At 41.8% G+C, this 23294-nt stretch overlaps 1 protein-coding gene across 10 annotated transcripts in view; it reads left to right on the top strand.

Annotated features, from left to right (window-relative positions):
* sorbs1 (sorbin and SH3 domain containing 1) overlaps positions 1-23294 on the top strand; it is a 44534-nt gene that overhangs the window by 7246 nt on the left and 13994 nt on the right. For 8 of the 10 annotated variants that reach the window (XM_028602708.1, XM_028602712.1, XM_028602710.1 and 5 more), the window contains 13 exons: positions 5231-5273; positions 5605-5691; positions 6088-6204; positions 6981-7087; positions 7215-7356; positions 7617-7646; positions 8904-9046; positions 9472-9532; positions 11896-11931; positions 12123-12225; positions 13359-13473; positions 20047-20096; positions 22053-22231. In XM_028602708.1, the coding sequence (XP_028458509.1) occupies positions 5658-5691; positions 6088-6204; positions 6981-7087; positions 7215-7356; positions 7617-7646; positions 8904-9046; positions 9472-9532; positions 11896-11931; positions 12123-12225; positions 13359-13473; positions 20047-20096; positions 22053-22231 (1117 nt within the window). In that variant the 5' untranslated portion in view covers positions 5231-5273; positions 5605-5657. Of the gene's footprint in view, positions 1-5230; positions 5274-5604; positions 5692-6087; positions 6205-6980; positions 7088-7214; positions 7357-7616; positions 7647-8903; positions 9047-9471; positions 9533-9568; positions 9752-11895; positions 11932-12122; positions 12226-13358; positions 13474-20046; positions 20097-22052; positions 22232-23294 lie in introns of those variants that run through there. The other 2 variants (XM_028602715.1, XM_028602717.1) reach the window with 2 other exon arrangements.

The raw sequence follows: 23294 nt of genomic DNA on the forward strand, positions 1-23294 counted from the left end.
CAATTTTAGCCCTGATGCTAAGGTTTCACTTATATATTATTCCTTAACATTGAGAAATAATTCATCATTGTGGAAAATACACTTATTCGCTTTCTTTCCAAAAGTTAGATGAGTACGTTGATATCACTCTAATGGCTGCACGCTAAATATGAAGCTTCAGCCAGCAGCCAGTTAGCTTAGCTTAAAGATGCAGTAGGTAAGACTTATAAAACTAACTTTCTGTCATATTTGCTGAAACTGACCCTCTGTTCCAGTAGAACTACATGGAGCAGGTAATTAAAAAAAAATAATAATAATCCGGCTCCTCTGGCACCACCTACAGCCTGTAGTGTGATTTGCAAAATCTGTGTGTCAATCAGTGCTCATGCACGCACATTCATTCTCCCTTGTGGGGGGAGGGACTGAGAAGTTGTCGATGTTCAAATTGTTTGGCTAAGTCCTGGATCTTCCCAATCCTACCTACGGCACCTTTAACATAAATTGGAAACGGGGGTAACAGCTGGCCTTGCTCTGTCCAAAGTTTAAAGGTGACGCGTTGTGCTGGCGATGCGTGTCTAGCAACGCTTCTTGGTGTGATAGGCAACCCAAATGTTCCAATACACTTTGATGAAGTGAAAACACACAGTGAGAGGGTCAAAAATGTAAGCTTCTGTACTGAGTGACAGGTTGGCATGTAGCCATGCCCTAAACCATCCCCTGCTTTATCGCCTGTTTTAAAATACACAAAATGAACATCACGCTTTATTAAAAACTGACTTGAAACTAGCAATTGAGACCATAAACCTATTTTGACAATGGTAATAAATCAAGTGAGAAGTAGGGTCATTTTGTCATAGACTATATAATAAGACTTCCTTTTCCCTGCTGGAAATTAGATAGAATACAGGTTAAAGGCAAACCTGCATTGGCTTCACTTTTCAGGCTGTTCCTATTATCGAGTTTATCTGATAATCAAATGATTGAGTCATTTTATAAGGCAAAAATGACAATTCACTAGTTCTACTCTCTCAAATGTAAAGATCTTCTGTTTTTCTCACTTTGGCTTTCGAACTGATGGTTGTACAAAAAAGACAATTTGAAAATGTCTAGGAGGTTGTTTTTTTTTGGACTAAACTTAAAATTGCTTAATCAATTTAAAAAGGTTTAATTGCTAATACTTGATAATAAAGATTAGTTGCAGACCTAATACAATTTCAAGCTGCAGTGTCTACATACACATACATCTACATGTTCCTGCTATCTTCCAATTTTTTATCACTTTTCAAAGATTTTGGTATCATAGATGTAATTACACATTCACATGCAGTCAATAATAGTCATTGCAGCCTGTTGACTGAAGTATTAAAACCTTATGGATGGTTGAGTCCTCCAGTAGCGAATTACAGCCGTCTCTCATCTACTGGCCCTGCAGGATCATTCCGAGGGGGTAGGAGGATTTTATATGGTGGTCTGCACAGTTGTTGAGTGGGTGCCACATTCCCAGGTGGCATGTGGTGACAGGCCCATCTGGGCACGCCTGTTGTCAAAAACAAACAGACCCCCTACATAGCGAGGGTCAAGGTCAAAGCTGGGACCGTCCCACCCAGACGAGACCCTCATAGCTCAGCCAGATGCCCCAGGAGGCTTCAGAGGGACCTGATGTATGTGGCCTAAGGACTCGCTGTGCACATCATCGAGTAGGTAATGCGCCTCCCTAGATCCGTAGTGATGCGTTTGGATGATCTTAGCCTTTTGGGAGCATGCTAGTTTTGGGAAGGTATTTTAGTTCCACTCAGGAGCATTCAGTTGGATATATATGCGTCAATGTGCGTGTGTTAGTTACACGTAGTAGTGGAGCTGAGAGCTCCAAATGCGTTTAGGTCATTACAAATGTTTTTTAGCTTAGATGGTTTTTTCAGTGGCTGCGATTTCCTGGAATCTTGTCTGCTTATTCTAGTGCATGAATAGCACCTGAAAGAAAAGGTTTGTACAAGGTCTCTCAGGTTTGTGAATTTGGAGTCTCAAGAGACGACCAGAAAAGCACTGAGCTTATGAGTGTAGTTTGCGGCAGTTTTGTTTCTCCTTCCTTATATTTATTTATTTTCTTGTTTAAATGTAGTCCTGGTCTGTTGGTTATGAGACTGCTGGTCTAATCTAACAGCGGCAGTTCACCAAGATACCTTGTGGACAATCTGATCTTAAAACTCATTCTCAATCATCTCGTTGAATTTAATTAATCAATTCATCTGTTGAGTTTCTGGTTGTTGTTTTTTTCACTTTCTGCTGAACTTTGAGCTCCCCACTTTAACTTTATATGCATTTGTTTGTGCCTTAAAGATTTGCCAAATTGACCCCATTTGTGAAGCAGAGTCGACGTGAGAGCTTTCTAGAATTATAAGGAGCGACAGTGCATTTAGGAAATTGCAGTTTTACAGGAATTTGGCTAATAAAGTCTCCTCTTATTTTCCTGTTTGTCTTGGCCCAGTCACTGCTGGCCGTCCCAGAGCTCCTGCACTTGTCTCCTCTTTTTCACAGGCAGGATGGATGGTGCTCTGAGGCATCTCTCCTAAAAAGGCCAGTTGTGATCTGTGCACTTGTGTGTTTATACAGCGAGCTGAACACTGCAAGCTGTCATCTTCCCATTATCTATAAGAGTTTCAAATACTCCCACATCTCTCTTTATACTGTATATTTACCATCTTGGGGTTCATCTGAGGATAGAACGGAAGTAGAGGTTGAGATCAGTGTAAGCGCTCCTCGAAGGAATGTCTGTAAATGATTTTGGAAATGAGATCACAGATGCATATTCTCCCTGGGATGCAGGGGGTCAGGACGCAAGTTGATTTTATTAAAGAGAGAAGGGAAATACATACACAGAGTTTCTGGTGCTCAGGGACAGCTCGGCTCCAAGACTCGAAAATGTTTTAATAGGTTTTTAGCTTTGTGTCCCCCGGGGGACTTGTTTGGAATCGCTCCCATTTTCCCTCATCCATTTCGGCCTATTTGTGGAGGTTTCCAGCCGGAACACGAGTCCCCTTCCTGTTCTGTAGGTTGGCTTATTTACCGCCATGTGTAAACATAGTGCACACACAGTCCCACACATACTCTACACTGTGGAAAAGGGCAAAGACAGAACTTTAAAAGCAGGTTAAAATTGACATCATATAAGAAATTCTAGATGGTTTTTGTTTGTGTTTTTCTTTTCTTTTTTGTAGCCTACAAAGTACTTTGTGTGTGTGTGTGTGTGTGTGTGTGTGTGTGTGTGTGTGTGTGTGTGTGTGTGTGTGTGTGTGTGTGTGTGTGTGTGTTTGTGTCTTGACTCAATCAGCCCTTTTCTTGGCATTTTAAATGGGGATGTCTCCTAAATCAGTCGTGCTGGCTGAGCACAATAAGGGGCCCAGCGGAGCAATGGGAAGTGTTTCACAGCCACTTTTCTGGTGGCCTTGGTGTTGCTTCTGCATGCTCCACTGATGCAGTTCAGATTAACATATGTTTGTTCTCGCTCACACCCTCCCTTCTTGTCCTTAAAGGGAAACACAGATACAAATTTGAATTCATATCATTGGTCGAGGAAAGGCCATACTTCGTCCCAAAATGTAAGCTAAAGGCATGTAAAGTGAGGCCTGCGTTGTTGGAGATAAAAGTGTCAACTGCACCTACATAATTGACATTTTATCCGTTTACCTTAAACAAGTTTTAACCTTTCAAGTTTTTCCTTTAACTGACAACCATGGAATTTGAAATGTCTGAAAGAGAATCATTATCTACAGAAAACTCCCTTCGCTAATTTATTTCACGTGTTAGCAGCTGTTGACATCCTAGATTAGGTTGTTTTTTTGGCTTTGTCATCATAGATATCACTGTCAAATAGCACACAAGTAACAGTGATATTGGACTCATAAGGACTCAGTCAACAGATTGTTTTGCTGTTTGCTCCCTTGGCTGCAATTCAGTCAGATTAGTTTTTATAGCACTTATCAGGGTAAAATAATACTAAGAAGACACAATTTTATACAGTATATTAGATCTTGCTATATAAAACACATCGTATTGCTTTTTTTGTGTGCCATTGATTACTAATAAAATATGAGGTGTGTTATAGACTAGATTAAAACTGGAGGTTCACCGCCTTCCTGTCTGGCTGCGTTGTATCTCCTTTCACTGTGTAACCCAACCATAGTACTACTACAATTTCATTAGCCGTATGCAGTCCCCGCTTACAGCTATTGGTTGCAGTGACTCTACTATTTCTACAGTAGAAGCTACAGCCAAGCCAACCCTTTTTAAGAAATCTCTTTGTGTGATATTGCTTCAGTGCTTACAGTCTTCCATAAGCCGACACTGCAGCAAAGCACTGGCCTGGTTACCAAACTTCCTCTGATCCCCAACTAATATTAGATATACTAATATCTGCAGGTGTTGACAATGTTACGCTACATGGATTTTCAGACTGCATACCCAGCAATTCAAAATCACATGTGTAAGTTGGGGATTTTGCTTAATAACAAAAAAAAAACCAGAAGGCATTTCACTTAAAGGCCACATATTTTAAAAAGTGAGATTTGCATGTCTTTTTTTATTATAAAGCAGGTCGAGGTGCTATATATATATATATATATATATATATATATATATATATATATATATATATATATATATATATATATATATATATAAAGTCTACTGTGAAAGTATCAAGGGACTACAGCGGGGCATTTTGGACAGAGGGTGAATACAGGTATATTCAGACAAACATGAGCGTTACATTTTAGTTTTAGTTTTAGTTTCATTTTATTTCTGTGTCATGCCAAACATTTGGACCATCCCACATGGGATTACAAGACACCACAAAACGCATACAAATCATATGGAGAAATACATGAATACAAGTATGAATATACATACATACAGTATACACACATATACACACACACACACACACACACACAACAAATCCTCATCTACGGATCATCTCGGTAAAGGGCTTTTATCCTTTAGAACATTAAAACCATAGAGTAGTAGTAGAAGCCCTAAATAAAGTATGAACCTGAATATTCGCATAATATGGGACTTTGTAACTGCATTTTATACAAACATGACACGAAATTGTCCTTGATGCACTTTATTGCTGTACCAAGCATCTTTGTATATCTGCATCAACTGATTTATGTGCAATATAGTTCCCAGATTTCAGATTTCTTTCCATGCCAACACTGTGTTGAATATTTGCATCCCTGTGTTTCTCCTCCAGGGCTCTCCAGAAGGGGGCAGCATAAGACTGAGCTCAACGCCCAGTAAGACATTTCATTTTAAATGACCCCTGAGTTATACTGCTTTCGGTTTAATAATTGGATGCTGGTGAAGCATGCAAACATTGAAGTCATATTCACACACATGCACACTTTCATTTAAAGCCTTTTATTTGTTACAGAATGTGCCAATATATTTCATTCCTTCTATCAGTTTCTTCATTTTGTCTTCTAAATAGGGTGGTTTTGCATTTACTTTGTGAGTAACTGCAGTATCTTTTGACAACATTTCAGCCACATGAAAATAAAGTGTGTGTGTGTGTGTGTGTGTGTGTGTGTGTGTGTGTGTGTGTGTGTGTGTGTGTGTGTGTTGAAGTCCCATCAGGTCCTCGAGCGGTCTGCTCTGTCAGGATCACGCCTCTGACAACAATGAAAGGCTCTCCTGACCTGATTCCTGCCGCAGGTGACGTATCCCTCCGCCTCATCAATCTTTGAGTGCCCACAACTGTGGGACACCTCATACTTAAAAAGAAACTCTTAAAACTCATTACTTGTTAACAATGGGGCGTCACTTTAACAGGCTGTGTCGAGACGGAACAAGCTCCAACTTCTCTACTTCCAGCTCTGACAGTGTGATCATGGCAATTAGTTTTACAGGACAGTAGGATATTAATTTGGTGGCCTGGTTTAGATGTTACAGTGAGTTCTATTTTGGTCATTTGGGGCATGCGGTAGCAATAACTTGGATTCCCAGGTGCTCTGAAGCAGGAGTGCTGCCTGTTAATACCAAATATAAGACTGCCATGCCTTGAACAATGAAGAGCCGTGGAAATGATACTCTTATTTTGAATGTTTTCAGATTTGGACCCCAGCAGAGTGTGCAAAGGGAAAGGAGTCGTGACTCTAAGGGCCACCCTCGTCCACATAGATGATGAGGGCTGCATCAGCGGCGAGCCAAATGTCATCACAACGCCATGTAAGTCCCAGCGAATGCCACAGCTGCTTCATAACAACTCTCCACATGATGAAAAAATATTTAGAGGACAGTAATAGTTGCATGGCTATGCGAAAACAGGATACGTCACTGGAGAATGTGGACAGACAGTGTGAGCGTTGCTGTTATTTTAAAAAGCATTTCATCATGTTCTTTAGTTGTAAAAATTCCTCACATGCCTTCCGAGTTCTGTTTTGATGTCAGGATTATATAACTCCTCATGTTTTGAAGTGTATGCTTTATCACGGGCACACTCTGAGCCATGATAAAGGGCAATTGCTCATATTTCCCTGTGAGTGTCAAAGAGCTTTATTGTAGCGGCCCGCCCACTGCACTTTGGAGCGGGGCGCCTGGACTGTGGGCTTGTTTGTTACGTTGAGCACATTGGACCAGGACTGGAGGCTGGCCAAGGCTTTTGGGGAGATGCTTTAATTGTTGTGGAGCCTGAATATAAAGGCCATTGGAACAAACAGCCTTTGCAGCTCTCTGAATGGGTGCTTTGTTCTGATGACAAAGTTCAGAGATTGTGGGAGAATCTATTTTTTTTTTTTTTTCCTTTCCTGGACATTTCAACATCTCTCTGTGCATGAAAAGGAAAGCATTCACGCCCCGTGGAATGAAATGGAGATTTATTTGATCAGCAAATAGCTGTTATGGTTTACGTTCACTGAAATAGTGTACTTTTTAAGTATCATCCTCAGTGATTATATTCTTGCTGCGCTTGCTGCCAAACTGAGAGAGTTCTGGACTCTTTTCAGGTGGCTGGACAAGCCAGATTAATGGAGACAGCTCTAAAGCAGGATTGGCTGAGGGAGGCAGCAACATCACAGCTGATTTACCTCCGGTAAACAACACTCAGTGCCAGGTACGTTTACTTCCACCCTATTTAACACAGGATCTTTGTTTTGCTGTTTGTGGTTTTACAATTATGAGAACTGGGGGATCTCTATATTTTAAGGTCTTGTGATTTCTGTATTTTCTGTTACCTTCAGGCCAATTCACCAGAGAGCATAAAAGAAAACCAGGCTCCATCCTCCACTGACATTCAGAACTATTTCACACCGACCTCCAGCTCTGTTTATCCCTGCACTAGCACAGTTAACCCCACCATAGTCCTGCTGCAACACAACAGAGGTGAGCACGCCGGTCTGGGAGTTGGGGATGACGGGACTCAGGAAGAGTTTCCAAAAGCTTGTCACGATCATGCTTTTCACATGTCTGTGTGGCATTTTATCAGCCAAGCTTTATGGTGCTCTTAGGTCTCAGCTGTCTGTGATCCCATTTGCCTTGTCTTGCTCTGTGTCACACATAACTGTGCTTTTCCACTGTTGCTTCATTGCTTACTGTCGTCACATTTCACTGTCCTGTCCTTGTCTGTCTTTCTCTCACAACAGAGCAGCAAAAGCATCTGTCTCATTTTGAAGGTAGGCATCTAGGTGATGTCTAACAGGTTGTTGTAACGTATCTTTTATTTCTTAGACTTAGCCACCATAAATCCCAAGTTTTATTACAGAGCAATATTTTCTGTTCTTCGACTGAAGCATCTGTCACCCTCCTACTGCCATGACACAGCGGGCTAAATTTGTCCGCCACAAGCATGATGAAGTGAATGAGTCATGTTTGATGCGTCAATGTATTGAAAATATTGGAGATGTTCATTTGTTGAACAAACAATGTACCAGACTGTACAAAAACCTTTTGGCTACGAGTTATTTTCTGTATATTTTCCTGCAATTTCATGTATGTTGCCCGCATAGCATCAGTACAACATAAAGGTGACCATGAGTGGCAGATTGAGATTTGACGCTGTCTTCCACTTACTTGACACCTTACACGTCTCATTCTTCGAGGCAAAGTGTCACATGCTGCATATGTGCTACAAAGTTTACCTGCAGTTTGTTCAATCGAATGCCTTTACTGAATTTTACTACCGAAAATTACAAAATAATATAATTACAATGCTCTTAGGCTGCATTTACACCAAATCCGACGTTGCGGCAGTAACACCAGTCCTACCATTGATTTGAATTTGGGTAGTGCGTTTCGGCTGCGGCGGTGGGGACCACAGGGGATGCCGGGGAAAAAAAGCATTGGCCTGCAGCGAAAAGTTGAAACTAATTTTTGGAGAAATGCAACGTCACGCTACGATTGCCACAACGCCGGATTTAGTGTGAATGCGTACTTACCTAACCCCAACCCTTACCATGACCGTGGTGGGAATGCACTTTGGTGACACTTGGTAAGCATTCATATCCAAAAAATAAAAAATAAAAATATTTTGCACAAATTAAATTTTTGTGATATTTGTCAGGTTATTTCATGCCTTGTCAAGTGTTGCTGCATATATTCTCCCCGAGTGTTGATATTAGTTACATTATAATCATTTCACTCACTCTTCGTTACTGTGTGATACAAAACAAAAACTGTGATGTAAAATGGAACAGTTGGTGAATTATAGGTATCAAATCTTGATGTGAACAGTGGTACAGAATATATCTGGTGCACAGCATGAAGCCTATGACATACGCTATGCATAGATTCTCCATGTGGTTGAAACACATACTAAGATATAATTGCCATTCATATTTGACCCAAGTCCCACATACCATACACCAATGTGTCTTTGTTTCTTCTTTTGAGTTTTGTCTGGCTTACAGGGTTTTTCATGTATTTTGTTACAGACCCAACCCCAGAAAGGGACAAAAGCCCTGATCCAGGGAGAGACTCGGTCAGTCCAGTCCCTGATATGGACTGGAAGAGGCTGAGGCTATCACTGCACTCCCCTGTCCTCAGTCCTCTCAACAAGCCCATTGTGCCTGTACGGGTGAGCCACAAAACCTTCTGTCAAATGAAGACAAATCTACTCAGTGCGGACGTTTAATGAGTGTTTTCTTCATATGACACATGGCTCTTTGTTGTTACAGTAAATAGCATTTACTGCACATTACTTTTCTTTATCGTAACATAGTATGTTCTTGTTTTATGCCGATTTAAAATTGTTTTATTATTTTCATTAGCATTAAACCATTCTCATAGGAGATATTTTTGACTTTTCATAGCAGGTGTATAACACTAGGAACTGATGACAGTAACAATGGCAGCATACACATCTCAATGGAATGCAGCCACCGTTAATGTTAATGTTACACTTGAACATCACCAGGGCTGCTGCTGCTTCTGCTGGAAAACCTAATGTTGATATATTTGTCTGTCATCCTCACCTGTTCATTTAAAATCTTACAATTTCAGAACACTGACAAGTCCAAAGACTGGTACAAGACAATGTTCAAACAGATACACAGAATACCTGGTAAGAGAAAAATCATCATTTCCTATGTTGTCCAGGTCTGATCACTTTTGCCTATCATGTTTCTCTGTTTGGTGTCCAAGCCCTGTGTGTGTGTGTTTCTATGTTGTGTCACGCTGTGCTCTGTCTCTCCATCACTGTGCTCAGAGCCTATTGAGGAAAACCCTTACCGCCCCACCTACATTTTCCCCGAGAACTATGACATTCAGATGAAATCTAAAGGTATCCGATGGCAGTGACTTTGTTGGCTTTACTGACCTGCAGCCATCCTGGGCCCTTTCAAATACTTTAGCTGGGTTTAACCTGTCATACTTGGCCCTGTGACAAAACCACATACCTCTAAGATGCTCAAAGTATTTGAAAGGCTTTTACCTCCTCTTTTCCGACGTCCCTTCCATACCATAGAGCCGCTGTTTCTATTAGTTTTAAATGCACTGCAGGTTTCGTGCAGATTTCCTGATCTAACTTGGTTTTGCTGCCCTGGGACGTTTTCAAGATCAATAAGTTTTATGGATTTAATGGGCCTTTTTATTTTTTATTTTTACAGAAGATATTTTGGCATGTAGGACGAGCACAGGTGTACATGATAAAATATATCCTAGTTGAATTCCATTTAGCTGCTTCAGTTTCAGGGTCCTGTATTGTGCATGCTGGCTCGCTGTCACACTGTCATGACTCACTGGGACATTTTAATAGAACAGAGCTGTCATTAATGTTATTAGTGACACCTGTGCTTTTCCTTCTATGGCCAGTCAAAACGTGAAACGTCAAAAATGTAACAATCTGTGAATGAAATAAAAGGCTAGCCCCACCCCCCTATAGCACATACCATTACACATACACTCCTTCATTAATCGACTGGCTGTAGATATGTTATACTTTTGACGTTTTAAAGAAAAGTGTCAAACGTATTAAAGGGGCAGTCCAACAATTTTACACATGAAGGGCAGTTTATGCGTCCGGAGTAGTAGCCCTGATGATGTCATTGGGGTTATCTCAGATAGGGCTTGGAGACTTCATATAGAAACTCTTCAATACAAACTGGGGGCAGTGCATTTAAAAAAAAAAAAAAGAATTGCATTATGGGAAATGTAGTAGCTAGTGTTTTTGGAGCTGATACTATATATGATAAAAAGTCAGGATATCTCGGTTTCTGCTGCATTCATTTTGACCATTATTTCTAGATCTGTCTCTGGCAAGTCTTCCAACTTTATGGAATTGCAACTAAATTGCTGAAATACCCCTTTAATGTTTTGTTGAAGTTTGTAAATATACTTTACCTTCTAAAAATGGATTGGGCCTATAAAATCTTAATTTAAACCTGGTGAGCTGGTTGATACATTGATATTGACGTGTTGACAAGGACGATGCACGAACCCTTGTAGTGTCATTCTACTTTCACTTAAGAAATTGTAACAATTACTCATGGCTTTTAACTTTTTGCTGTTAACCTTCTAATAAGCTTCAGACATTTGATTTTTTTTTTTTATATATACATATATATATTTCATTATTCATAAATGTCAACATCATCATACAGACGAGCATGAGCAGTCTTTTGATGTAGTGCACTATTGTAGCCACTAGATGCTGCCGCAGTCCTACACCAAGGCTATGGACTGTACTGTCGAGTGTAGAGTCTCTCAGTACTTAACCCTGGGCGCCTGGATGGCTCACCTGGTAGAGCAGGCGCCCATGTTTAGAGGTTTACTCCTCCTCGACGCAGCGGCCACAGGTTCGACTCCGCCCTTCGGCCCTTTGCTGCATGTCATTCTCCCTCTCTCTCCCCTTTCATGTCTTCAGCAGTCCTATCTAAATAAAGGCCTGAAAAATGCTCCTAAAAAAATGCAAACAGTATCTAACCTTCAGACCGTGTACTGATCCTAACAAGCTTCATCAGTCAATGTTTTGTAGATGGTTAAGGTTAAGTTTAGATTTCCGGTTTGGGGTCTGTCAGCCCTACGGAAGAAGACAAGATTTGTATGCAGAGAAGGTGCTGCCGGAATGCTTATTTTTTGTCTTCAGTTACCATGTACATTATATAGACAATAGACAATTCTGATAGTTGAAGTCATGGCCTCTTTGCTTTACAGTGCATTACTTATTCAGAGCCTTGATGCTCATCGATGCTTGCATCCCTTTTTAGCTCAGTAATGCTTCCTGTAAAGTGCTTTGATTTGACACACTTTGATTGTGTTTGGTGAACCTGTAAGGCTTGGCCTAATGGGAGGTGTGAAAAGAGTGTTTTAAATGCCTTCTGAATTATTTAGTGTTGTGCTATATGCATTACTTTTCAAGTAACAGAGCATAGATAGATACAAGTTGTAATAAAAGATGTTTGGTTGTTGTGTGTGCCCCTTTTTCAGATGATGGTCCCATTCCCTTTGGTTATTTGGAAGATGGTGAGTTTTGGAATTGGGCTTGCATGGAATTACAAAACTGTATATCATTCACTTTCAGTATTTATTGTAACTCCTCCAAGATGCAGCCGACATGCAGCATGCAAACTTAAACATTGGTAACATTTCAGTTGGTGCATTAGTGCAGTTGTGTATCATGCTGTTGATTGTTTGGTCGATGTGCCTGTTTTCAGTGAGACCAGTCCCACGCTCAAAAAGCGACGCTGAGGTCGATTCAAGAGGCCGGTCGATGCCTGTGCCAACGCGGTCCTCCTCCCTCAAACCCTCTGCCAAAAGGTCAGCGTCCTCCATCTGCTCCAACCCTCCTGATGACATTCACTTTGATAGTTAACACAAAAGCACTGTTCACGTTTGTTAGTGAAGAAATTATATAACTCACCATAAATATAATTCTGAGTAGGGAAATCCTATTTATGTCTGTTTCTTAAACAGACATAAATAGGTGTTTCAGTGTTCCTGTGATATGAAACAATGGCTGCAATAATAACAAATGCATAAATGTGCATGTTCTCACATTATGACGTTAAAGTCACTTCCAGAATAAGTATTTTCTTTATTTACATACAGCGCTAGTAAGCGTGACCAAACATGATTGTACACAGCAGGGCAAAAAAAAAAAATCCTTTATCCTCACTTTGCAAATTTAATTATCTGCAAATATAATATTTTGTCCCCAGTGGCATCCACTACTGTGTCCCCCAGTTTGTACCCGTGTGTGTGTGTGTGTGTGTGAGATTACTGCACACACACATGTCACATGCACTGACACAAGATGATCTCCTCTCAGAGAAATGAGTGATAGAGTGATGAAGGAGGACAGGTGATGGAGGATAAACTGTTGCCCACTAGAGCTGCAGATGACAGGTCGAGATGACCCTTCTCTTTCCTCAGGGGTTATGTATAAAGGCCAGCTTTGCTAAACGCGTCTTTGTCCCTTTTTGAAAACATCGCTTGTTGTTGTTGATGCTCAAAAAGAATTTGTTGTGTGTGTGTTTTTTGTGTCGGGAGAATAGGTGTAAGATTGGGTATTTCTTATTTGGGTATTTCTTATTTAAAAGTCTTATTTTGGTCCTTTTCATGAGTAGTAATTGTAGCGATGGCTGTCTATTACAGTAAGAAATTCTACCAGGAAATGGTGCGCTCTGTTTTTTGTCACAAGGTCCAATCTTGTTTACCTTATCGAATTACTGATTTGGCTCAACAGTGAATTGGATTTTCTGTCATATTATCATCGGAGGCGGAGAGGGGCAGGAGGAGAGAGAGCGGGGATAATGAGGGCGGACGTCATGTTTGAATTAAGAAAAAAAAAAATCTTAGCCTATGCTGGTTGCCATGGAGACTGCTTGATAAGGATTGGCTCTCTTTCATCCCACACTCCCCACCCCTCCCTGACACCCGCTTCTCCACAGGAACGAGTGGGAGCCCCCGGATAAAAAGGTAGACACCAGGAAGTACCGCGCCGAGCCCAAGAGCATCTTTGAGTACGAGCCGGGGAAATCGTCGGTGCTGAAGCTGGATAGAACGGTATGCTAGCCGTCTGCCTGTGTGTGTCTCTCTCTCTCTCTCTCTCTCTCTCTCTCCTTCTCTCTGTGTGCATGTCGTGTGAGCTGTCCCCCACTCCACCCACCATGCACACCCCTACCCACCACCTCTGTATCTAAGGTGCTTCCCGACAGCCCGAATCGCCATGTGCACCACATTCCTAAAGGGTATCCTGTTGCGGTGACAGATGATCCTGCTTGGCAGCGGGGGAGTATCACTTTCAAGGATAGCCATTGTCTTCCTGTCTTCGATTTAAGGTTATTGGGCCGAATCAGCTCGGTGTCCCAGAGGATCCCAGCACAGACACAATACATGGATCCTGTGTGGGTTTTTCTAAAGAGGAAATGCTCTCTACCCTACTTTTGTCTCTAGCCGTAGCAGTTTGTGCTGAATCAAATGGCGCAGCATTATTTAGTGTCCTTGAGGGCTGTCTTTTGAAGATGAGCTCTTTTTTTTTTTTTACATTTAATAGATAATTGGCAGCAGCTCCCTAAATCTACAGTTTTCACATTTACCACATGAGAACACATACATTTTGCATTTAGATTTCTCAGGTCTTTTATATTTCCCTTTTACATAATAGAGGACACGGAGGTGATCAGTATTGCGAATAAGTAGTTAGTTGATTATGTAATTTTTGTTTGTCTTATGCTAGGTTATGTCAAGCTAGTAGACATCGTTAGCCAAGATCTGGGCCCGATCCCAGTGGCAACAAATACACTCATTAGAAAGAGTTTGCTCCAGTTCATCCCGGGACCACTGTACAATAACGGACTCTGTTGTTTGTCAACCACAAGCTCAGTTATTATGGATCAGTGTGTTCTTGTTGCGTTAGCTGGCCATTTTCTAGGTCAGGTCAATTCTTTTTACTATTTAGTGCTGGAAGTCATGTTGGAACTGAGTATGTATGTATGTATGTATGTGTGTGTATATATATATATATATATATATATATATATATATATATATATATATATATATATATATTAAAGATGATTATATTAATCTCCAAAGGATGTTTTGTTGCTCGTCATTGGTATGTGTCTGCTGATTAGATAGAATAAAAATGAAAAGTAGTTCCCATTGAATAACATCACTTTTTGGGTAATGGACTTGGTTAAGGTTTTTTCCAGTCTATTTTAATGTGATACCCATATGCCCATACTAATCAATGTTCTTATGTGCATATGGGTATTGCAATAAAATAGACTAGAAACTTGGTTTTTGGTGGCTGAACTCTTGTCAATATACTGGCCAAGCCAATTGCAAACCAATTGCATTCAGAAGTTTAGTCGAGGCTAAGAGGCTTTAGCAGTCATATCAAATGAGTATCTACCAGTCTTTTTTCGTACAGAATTGCCACTTTGTATTCAATTGGACAGTGTTTGCTTGCTGAGCTGCAATGGAAGGATAGTAACAGTATGTATAGGACAAACAATTGCAGTGACCTGTAACTTTTTCAATGTGCATGTGTATGTGAGTATTGTATTAAAAGAAGAGTTTGACAGGGATATGCTTATTTGCTTTCTTGTTAAGAGTTTAATGAGTAGATTGATACCACCTTAATATTTGACCATTGAATATACAGCATAGCTAGCGCCAGCAGCCACTTAGTGTGAAAATGGCAGTTATGACTTTTGTGCCAGAGTATTACTTGGCTGGAAACAGTGACTTCCTTGAGTCTCAGTTGGTTGCCTGGCAACCTCACAGTGACAACAAGACACCAAGTGTGTCATAAACAAATGTGATATAATATGAGTTAAAGAGGTGTTGGTAGGTGGACTTTGTTACTATTGCAGCTGTTTCCAGTCTTAATGCTAAGCTGAGCTAGCTGGCTGCTGAGTGTAGCTTCATATTTAACGATCAATCTTCTCATCTTACTCTCCGCAAGAAAGCAAATAAGTGATTATCCAGAGTATCAAACTTTGCCTTTTAAGATAGACTTGAATGAATGTTAACCTATCCTTTTAATTTACGGTACTTGTCGTAAAGAAGTCTGTAGGTACCTTCTTCAATGAGAACACCTACAGTATTGTTGATCCTTTTTAGTGTTGGGTACAAACATGGGCTCAAACAACAATATCTGACTCATTATTTTTGGTGTGCATATTCTGTCCTGTCTGAACTGTCTTCTCTTTGTCTTTCTCCTCCTCTTCTTGTTGCCATGCCCCCTAGACTCAGGATGTAAAGCCAGAGGATGTAGATTTAGAGAATGAGCCTTGGTATAAATTCTTTTCAGAGATGGAGTTTGACAAAGCGGTAAGTGGTCGCTGTCTTTTAAGTGACAGTACATTGTACTTAATTGCATGTGATAACATCAATGTTCAAATAATGCCTAAACAAACTCTGTCACTCTGTCAAATGTCTGTATTTAAGGACTACTCCAGTTTCTACTCCCACTTTCACTTGCTGTATTGTACTGAATATTTTGTTATTGATCTTGCACATAAAAGGTTATGTGGCAGCATGTGTAAGAGGAAAATGTGTTTCCTATTAAACTAAATGTACTACCATGTGTTCCACCACCGTGACTTAACGAGACCAACTACTGATCATCTTTTATGTCTTATATGTTTTTTCATCATAAACTCTGTTTATTGTACTTTGTTCAAAGCACTTTATATAGCTCCTTTCATTCCTCATCGTCGCCTCATACAATTTAAAAGGATTTTGTCCCCAGTAGTGTCTAAAATAGTCAACCGAGATCTATTTTTGCCCTCTTCAAAAGTGTCTCTCAGCAATTTATTTGTATCTGTGATGCTGAGTAAGCACAATCCGCTCAGTCAACAGAAAACTGTCTGACCACTTACAATAGCTGTGGCTTTTACCCTGCACAATTTAGATCATTCATATTTAATAAGGCTGATTATTGATTAGAGTTTAGCAAAGGTGGCCATGACAAAGGATCAATTCAATTATGACAGGGCTGAGTTCATCAGCATCCTATTTTCTCAACAACAGGATATTGCGATCTCTTGCTAACCGTAGCAGCATCTCTGTTCTTCCATGTCGTTAATTTCTATGAGGAACACGCTGTTTTGTTTATTTTGATGTGCACTTTGCCAGTTACAATACGTATCCTAAGCCTGGCCTGGTAACCTGACGACCCAGATGTTTGTTTTTGTTTTTTTACACAAAATGTTGCGTGTGATATCGCGAGAATCCAGCTGCCGTGCAAGGTAACTGGCCTGGATGATTCATCCAGAAGTCACTCCTCACTTGGAGGGGCTGCAGTCCTCACGAGCATCAGGCTCCTGGGTAATCCCAGGCCCTTGAAATAATAATTGCTGCCCGTCTGCTATCTGGTATATTTACTAAAATACCCAAACAGGTGCAGGCATGTTGAAGCAGTATACAGTGTCATGACAAGTCCATGCCTTGGGCCTTAGTTGGCACAAGACAAGCGTGGCACTGGCCGCCCACAAACAGATGTTGGTTCTCCTCGCTCTCTGTCAGACAGAGCCACACCGCCACACCCTGGATCATATGAGGTGGCACCACTGACTATGACATGAGGTCATGTCCTAGCATCAGCCAGACGCAGGGGCAGGGTCTCCCATTCCCGGTTAGTGAATATGTGGAGGAGGTTTAGTGGTGGAGGCAGCCGACTCTGTCTCATGGCAGCCTGGATGTTTGCCAGATGATCTCGGCTTGATGACTGGCTCCTGCTTAATGTCAAAGTCACTTCTAAAGCTGCACCTGGTATGCGTAGTATTTGACCTTAAGGCCCAGCCAGACACTCTGGCTCATTGGAGTTTGATTGACATATCAGTACTCACTCGGTATTACTGGATGAGAGATATGGTTTTTGGAAGTCTGCGAAAGCCACAGTGCTCAGGTGTTAAATAAAGAGTTAGGCCTTCATGGCTCTGATCCAGTTAGGTCTTGTTCTTATTAATAACCTTCAAAGTGCTTTGGAGAACCACTTCTACTAATCAAGTAGTATTATAAGAAGGGGAAACTTCTTGACAGTATTAAAAGTCCATCTGATTCTTCTGATCCACATCTTTAGAACAGTCTTCTTGTGGTTTCACGCTGCTAATTAGCCAGTTGTCAACTAAATACCTCTAAAGAGCAGGCTTAGTGTAAGTAATACTTTAGATAATCCTACAAGACTGCACTATTTTCTCTTCTTCTTTATCCCGTCCTGTCAAATCGTCATTACTCAGCCACTTCTAGTCACCTAACATCCACTGAGTAAGAGTGACAGTAATCACAGTAATGGTCCTCCTGATTAATATTAACACGTTCTGGGTTCAAGAGGAGTCTGAAAACCCACCCAGTGACAGTTACAGTCAAACATAGGCCCATCGATATACATGGCTAGCTGGAACTGGAATTCCACACATAACTATGGTCAGGAAGAGCATTTTGGCCCCCTGCAACCGTCAGAGTGACTCCATCTGTCGAGCATATGCTGACGAGGGGGCTGCTGCCACACTGTCTCAGCGCTGAGTTACATACAGCCCCCACCCACCCACCCACCCCCGCGCACGCCACCACCTGACATATTCTAAAGGAGGCGACTCAGTAAGCCCGCCAGCTCATTGTGCTTTCATATTTAACCTCTGTTACACACTTAGCCTTTACCTTTAAGCATTTAGCGCGGATGAGATGAGGGGCGCTCATGGCTATAACAGGCCCTTCACACTGGGGGAGCTGTTTGTTTTCATGAGTACATATCAACACAAATAAGGTGTTGGAAAGATTGAGATTCATGTTACCATGACCTACTCATGATTGCTATTTTGAATATGAAAGTGGCTCTGAGTAGCCAGGGACACCTGTTAGGAAACATGCACATTCTGCAGAAAAGTTGTCATCAGTGTTCCACTGACTCACCGAAGGCCTTCATTCATGTCCATATACAGCTTCGGACATTTCACACTCTAACTGATTTTAAGCAAGTAGTTTCATCCTCTGTATTTCTTTATCTGATATATATCCACCGATTTCATGAGATGGATAAAAAAGTGTCTAGGAGTAATGTGATTTTAAGTGATATCAGTGTAGGATTAGTTTCAAACTGAACAGTTTTGTCCTTTTTGTATGAAGAAAAGTTCATATAAACTGAAACTAATCAGGCATCTTGTAAATAACCAGATTAAAATTCCATTCCTTTACTCCAGATAAGCCTTCAATGCCTGTTTCCTGTTTACTTTCCATTGATGCTGTGTGTATAAGCCCAATTACCCAGGGGTGTAAGGGACACTATCTGTTCCCCCTGATATCAGATTTGGGGTGGAGGGGGGGATACAAGACGTGGTGGAGGAAGGAAGAGCTCCAGATTATTCAATGACACTGGCGTGTCATGGAACATTTGGCTTTATAAATAGATCCGACTACAGACCTGCCAGCCTGATGTTCCGGTCTTATAAAGATAGGCATTTATTCTGAAAGGTTATAAATGATCATCCTGCCCTGGCAACTAAGTGTAAAGGTATGTTGTGGCAAATGAGCTGTTGAGAATGCTCCTTGTCTGGTCATCGGTGTGTGGAAGCGGAGACTTGGCCACGCCGTGGGGAAGTGGATGTGGTATTAACAGCATGGCCAGGCTGGCTGGGATGGGGATTGTGCAATCGTATTTGCAAACAACACTTGCGCTCTTATTCATAGTGCCCGTGTCACGTCTGTTATTTTTACCTGCTGTGACGTCCGAAAAGAGGAAAGCAACAGAAACAGTGGGCTAAAATTAGTTGGCTCTAAACCATTCAAAGTGCTAGTGGGTGCTACCACACTTATGACCACCTCTGTGTTTTGGAGATAATATCTGCTTATATTACATTTACACTTGTAGTCCTTTAAACATTTTTCACTCATGTGCTTGCAATTTATTTATTTCTGCCTTTATATGTATGCTTTATCTTTTATAACATGGTTATAATTATTTGTTTCTACAATCAATATGTGTTACTGTAGTCTTTACTTTGTCAGTAAGCATTTGTTTTGTCTTATTGGTTTGGTGTGTGTGTGTGTGTGTGTGTGTGTGTGTGTGTGTGTGTGTGTGTGTGTGTGTGTGTGTGTGTGTGTGCGTGTGCGGGCGTGTGTGTGTGTGTGTGTGTGTGGGCGTGTGTGTGTGTGTGTGTGTGTGTGTGTGTGTGGGCGTGTGTGTGTGTGTGTGTGTAATTTAGCCTGCTTCCACCACCAGCTGGTTAATTGTCCCCCGGTCTGGTCCACTGGTAATGAGAGTGACTCAATACCAGACAAAAGAGACGGCTTCACTGGGAGACAGCAGCCCATTGGCTGAGCCTGTGACAGCCCCCTCCCCGCATGGGCGCCCCCTGACCGATGCACGCCCACTCCCCCCTCCACACTGCCGCTTGTTTTCTCCAACTTGCATGCAGGCCAAAACACACGCTTACTCCTCCATGCCAAGCCCAGTCCAGAGAAGCTAAGAACCCCGGGTGCTCGAGACAAAAAACCCAGAGCAGCGAGTGAACGAAAGAGAGGAAAAGAAGAGAAAATCTGACCATAGCTAATGCGCCTGCCTCTGTTCTAGCTGGAGGAGACCTTCCTGTGGATCTATCAATGACTTCTTTGTTTGGTTTGTTGCAGAGTGCCCCCTCTTTCAGCCCCCTGGAAACAGCCTCCGACCTGCAGCAGTAGTAAGTCCATCCCTTCCTTCTTATTCCAATACTTGTGCTTTAAATCTTGCTTCCTCCTTCCAGCATGTTGATGATTATTTAAGGCATGTTACGGGGATAAATGTCAGCGAGAGGTTTCCCCACCCTGTAGAGCTCGCCCCCCCCTCAGCGGAGGGACCCCTGCTTCCTGAGGAGATCCTGTTAATAAGGCAAAAAGCTACCGGAACAGTGTGTCCTCTGTCTGTATTTCATGGTGTTTTTTAGGGGGGTTGGGGGTTGTAGTGTGGAGACATGGCTGCTATGTGGTGATTTATTTAAAGACAGCAACCTGGATGTCACTGGGATAGAGGGAACTCGCCCAGCTGCTGCATAACTTAAAAACCGTTATCTTCTTCTGAATGGGTGTGTGAACATTACTATGAGCGGCAACTGGATCATTAAAGTGGATGCTAGCTGTTACTTAAACAAGGCTTACCAAGCCTTTGATCGTTTTAGTTTTTGCCCGATGAGATTGACATTTTCTATTTCTGTTTGTGTAATAAAATGTAAGGAATTTAGGACCGAGCCACGGGGACTGTCTTGCACTCCAGCCCGGGGAAAATAAACTTCCTCCCACCATTTCTGCTAAGAACTTTCCATCTGCTGCAATCATTAGGTCATCGTGGCCAAGTATCTGAAAAGACTTTTCCAATCCATCTTTTTAATCCATTGATTTGTTATTAATTTTGAAAGGAAGAAGCTCCTGACGAAAGGGGTGGTGGAAGTTCACTCACCCTAAACTTTTCAAAGGAAACCTCAAGTCATAAACTGACTTCCCTCAAAGGCACACATGTTTAGGGCAGGATGTTGTTTTCTCTGGGGTCTGTTTGAAATCAGACACATTTTGAAGAACGTTCTTGTAAATATATCATTTGATTGTAAAATGCAAAAAAAATGTGCCACTGGTGTAGTGTCTTTAGATGAATGAACGAACCTTTAAGTAAATGTCTTTTTTTCCGATTAGACACACACTGTGTGCACGATAGCTCTTAGAAGATTGATATAAATAATCCCCAATTGTTTGCATGGCCTTACAATAAGAGCTCCGTAATTGGCATTTAAATGAGCCCCTTATCATTCCAGGGAAATATATAAACATTATAGTTAACCTGCAGTAGGTTCTGCCCCTTGTTCTCTCTCAGGCAGCATACTTACTGTTGATTTAACCAGAACCGTTCCAGAAGATTGTCTTAAATCTTGCATGGCTCCTGTCCTGCACATTTCCTGTACAGCATTTCTGTGAATTCTTCTAAGTAACCTAGAACCAACGTGATTTTAATGGCTCTCTGCAGTCAGCAGTGCACACAGCTATGAAAGAGCTTTTTGTGTTGAGGTAGTGAACAAGGAGAGTAATGTATCCATACATTTGTGCAAGCTTGTAAAACTCTTACAAGACTTGGCAACTCTGCAGATATAAAACACATTTGGGAAAATAAATTCCTCTTTTTCCTAACACTAGTGAAAAGTGTTTGTTATTTCACCTAGATGATAGTGGAGTCTGTCAGTTTAATGACCGTGTTTGTCTGCACAAATAGAGGAGCAGCGTGAGTAACACGAGAGCGGCATTTGAAAGAGAGTAAACCTGACAGTTGTACAGGTGCATGGCAGGGGCTGATTCCCCATGTGGGAATGTTCAGAGAATATTTATAGAAATCTGTCCTGTTGGCCTCTCGGGAATGCCAAGATATGTGTGGTAGCAAATGCCTCCAAATTCTGCACTTTTTTTCTCAAGTTTTTTTTCTCTGCGTCTGATTATTTTGTCTCCCACAAGTCTGCGAAGACAGGAATTACCTCAAGATATACTAAATAAGAACCATATGACTGCTCATTGCCCAATTTGTGCGCCTCTGGTTGTCATAAAAAGCATGTAACACAACTCTTCTGAATGAATTTGACTGTGTTTAATTAGCTGTCTGCGTTCCTCTCACCACTGTCTAGCTCCTCGAGCAAGTCTGGACACAGCGAGGTGGAGAAGGACGGAGGATCATCCACAAGCGAGCCTGGGGCTCCAGAATGCGACCGCCATGTTTACAAGACTGTCCTGGAGGGCGGCGACATTCCCTTACAAGGTCTACGGGCCCTAAACAAGCGCCAGGCAAGCTCCTCCTCCTCTAAAGGTAGGATGACAGCCACTTCATATGTGTCCAGTAAAATGGCAGGTGTGTGTGTGTGTGTGTGTGTGTGTGTGTGTGTGTGTGTGTGTGTGTGTGTGTGTGTGTGTGTGTGTGTGTGTGTTTATGGATGTGGGGGCTAGACAGGACAGCAGGCCATTAAAGGCCTTTCCTGCTGAGACAGAACCAATGACTTACAGACATGATGTTGGACCGTTTCCGTTTACGTTTCTGTTGGTATCCACACATTTTCTTCGCTCCCAGACCTCACAGCATCGGCCAATCACCTCGCAGCATTCATCCCCCCCAGCAGCTTTTGATTTATTATTGATGCCATGGATGTTTTCGTCAAACGTGTGCTGGCCATCTGCTTTGGAAAACTCATGGAGGGAGTGAGGTTGTCTTGCTAAGTCGATGGAAGCTAACCTTGGAGAGTTTCCCCTCTCTCGCTCCAGTTGTGTTGCTAGGCAGGCTTAGGGCAAGACTCCAGAGCGTTCCAGCGCCAGGGAGCGGAGGGCCAGAGAGGGGATGGATGAGGAGGGACGGGCGAGATAAACAGACAGGGGTGAGATAAACAGGAGGGACACAGAGGGTGGGTAGGCCTAAGGAAGTCAGCTGTCAGTGTGAGGTCAGGGGCTGGAATGCCTGCGCACATGGCCAGGGAGAGAAACGCTAGGGGAGGAGAAGAGATGTAAGAAAAAGAAAGGAAGGGACAGCGTGACCCCGCACGTCATTACATTACATCTGGGATGGGACACAACAGGCTGCTTTAGAAACTGTCCGCTCAGAGTTAATGCTTGGTATTTTTTCCACAGTAATTAATAACTAATGTATTGATTGTTTGAACAAAGATGTATCAGGATAGTTGTTTTGGCGTTTACCCAGTTGCCCATGTAGTAAATGGATTTGGCACTCCAGTCAACTGACTAGCACGCACTTTCATTAGCCTCCTGCCCAAAGAAATAACCAAGTGCTAGAAACCAAAAACATCATCATGTGTTTCTGTCTTGTGCTCACGAAATCTAAAAAATATCTGTATTAATCTTTGTCTTTTTTTAAACTGATTCTC

This window comes from Perca flavescens, chromosome 17 (assembly GCF_004354835.1).
Source record: "Perca flavescens isolate YP-PL-M2 chromosome 17, PFLA_1.0, whole genome shotgun sequence".
NCBI lineage: Eukaryota > Metazoa > Chordata > Actinopteri > Perciformes > Percidae > Perca > Perca flavescens.